This window comes from Monopterus albus, unplaced genomic scaffold, assembly GCF_001952655.1.
Source record: "Monopterus albus unplaced genomic scaffold, M_albus_1.0 scaffold65.1, whole genome shotgun sequence".
NCBI lineage: Eukaryota > Metazoa > Chordata > Actinopteri > Synbranchiformes > Synbranchidae > Monopterus > Monopterus albus.
The window spans coordinates 1,366,352-1,368,388 of record NW_018127945.1 but is presented as its reverse complement, the minus strand read 5'-3'; the positions used below and the strand labels follow the sequence as shown (position 1 = coordinate 1,368,388).

At 40.8% G+C, this 2,037-nt stretch overlaps 1 protein-coding gene across 1 annotated transcript in view; it reads left to right on the top strand.

Annotated features, from left to right (window-relative positions):
• The first annotated feature begins 248 nt into the window (after window positions 1–248).
• tcp11l1 (t-complex 11, testis-specific-like 1) overlaps window positions 249–2,037 on the top strand; it is a 14,512-nt gene continuing 12,723 nt past the window's right edge. Inside the window, exons 1-3 of the mRNA XM_020604444.1 lie at window positions 249–387; window positions 484–575; window positions 972–1,119. Coding sequence (XP_020460100.1) covers window positions 978–1,119 — 142 coding nt within the window. The 5' untranslated portion in view covers window positions 249–387; window positions 484–575; window positions 972–977. The remainder of the gene's footprint in view (window positions 388–483; window positions 576–971; window positions 1,120–2,037) is intronic.

Below are 2,037 nucleotides of genomic sequence, written 5' to 3'. Positions count from 1 at the left end.
TAGTCAAGTGGATACTCCTTTAGAGCAGATGAAAAGGAGTAGTAGAATGACAGAGTCCCCCATGGGAGCACTATCCAACACGCCCCCCAGGGACCCTAAAAAGCCTTCAGATGATTCCCCAGAGGTTTTCTAGCACTTTATGTTCTAGAATAATAAGAAATGTATGTGTGTGTGTGCGTGCGTTACTCTGTGGACAAACTTTTGTTCGATTCCATCACTGTGAGGATACTGATGTGTATGCTGGAGGGAGGGGACTACAAGCCCCACCCAATACCGGAAGAATAGCTTGGTTAGCGGCAACCCATCAGAGGGCTGCGACGTAAATAAGCTCGAGTTTTCAATGTTTAAACAATGCCTTTTTCCTGTTGAAGACGGTTTCTGGCGGAGGTGAAGTTCTGAATAAATTTGTAACAGCCACGGTTTCGCTATAACCGAGTTATGAAGAATTAGCTGTGTCATAAGGCGTTGTTGTTGTTGACACAGGATTGTATTCACGCTGGCTCAAGCTAACGTTAGATAAGCTGAGCTCCACAGCCAACTAACACGTCTCTTTTCTCGGAGCTGCCGTTTATAAGGTTAGTATCGTTACCGTCTATAAGGCTGTGAATACAGCCACATACCATGGGGTTTTGCTTTGTTTCCCTCTGTCGTGTGGACCACCGCAGACTTAACATGGCACTGGCACACTGGCCTCTCTCCCCCCTCCTCTACTTGCGTAGGTGATGTCATCTGGAGATAACAACAACAAACCTGCATTTGTTCTTCTGTTTGTGCAATGACATAAAACCCATCACTTTACAAATACTGTTCACTGATGTGGCAATACTGCATGTCCAGCTAGAAAAAAATAATTGGCACAACTGTTATATAGCATGTCATTTCACTCATTGAGCATTAGACTGTCTCAGCACTTTAAAGCATTTGAAGTCACTGCAGTTAACAGCTTGAACCTGTCTTCTGTTATCCTGCAGACTAACATGTCAAAGGAGGCAGACCACCTTGAAAGTGGAGGAGATAAGGAGTCGGACGAGGACAGGGTGCAGAATGCTCCTGAGGAGATGGTGAGGAAGAGGGTTCGGGCAAATACCCCAAGCCCACACGAAGGGAATACTCCACAAGGTGAGGAACAGGCTATTTGATTTGATTTATTCATTCAAGCATGTAAAACAGTTGATATGTCAACACATGTAATTTCACACATATCCCACAATAATAATCCATTATCAATTTGCTTATACCTAGTACATGCTTGAACGGAGTAGGAAGAAGTCAGACTTATCTTGTCCTACCCCATGACATCATTTTACAACTTTTAAATCCTAAGCAATATCTCTAGATAAATAATTATCCTCTACACCACACAAATAATATACTACAGAATTATTACAGAGTGTTAACATTCTACATAATTACATTCATAGATAATTATCTTCTACATCACACAAGTAATATACTAAAGAATTATTACAGAGATCTAAGCTTAAGTAGATGCACTAACATATTTTTTGCCATGGGGATGGGATTTGCAAAGGTCATTCAAACAAGAACTGAACTAATGACCTTGAAAAGTGATAGGTAAACAAGCAGCTCTCTAATAAAATATCACATTTCAACTGCTTGTTTTCACAGAAGTCAGCATGTTGCTATAGGAGAAAAATTTAGCATTAGCTTAACTGACTTAACAGACTTGGTAACTTGTTACTGGACAGAGGGCATCCTTTAAACACTCTGAGGGTCTTGGATGTATAAAGTCTTATGGCTGTACTCTGGCTGACCTTTATGCTACATTCTCAAGGCTCCACTCTATATTTATCATATCAACAGCAGAGGGAAACTCTTTCCATGCTGCTCTCAAATGACATTGTGGGAAACAAATCTTGGGTCAGCGCTGGAGTTAAGGTATATTTTGGACACAGAGGAAAAGAGTGACACAAGTGTTTTGCTTTAGGTTTCAATGGGATGAGCTAAGGCAAGTGCAACATCTTACATCTTTACATCTTTATTCCAAGTGCTAAAAACTTCAGTAACTGCTATTTT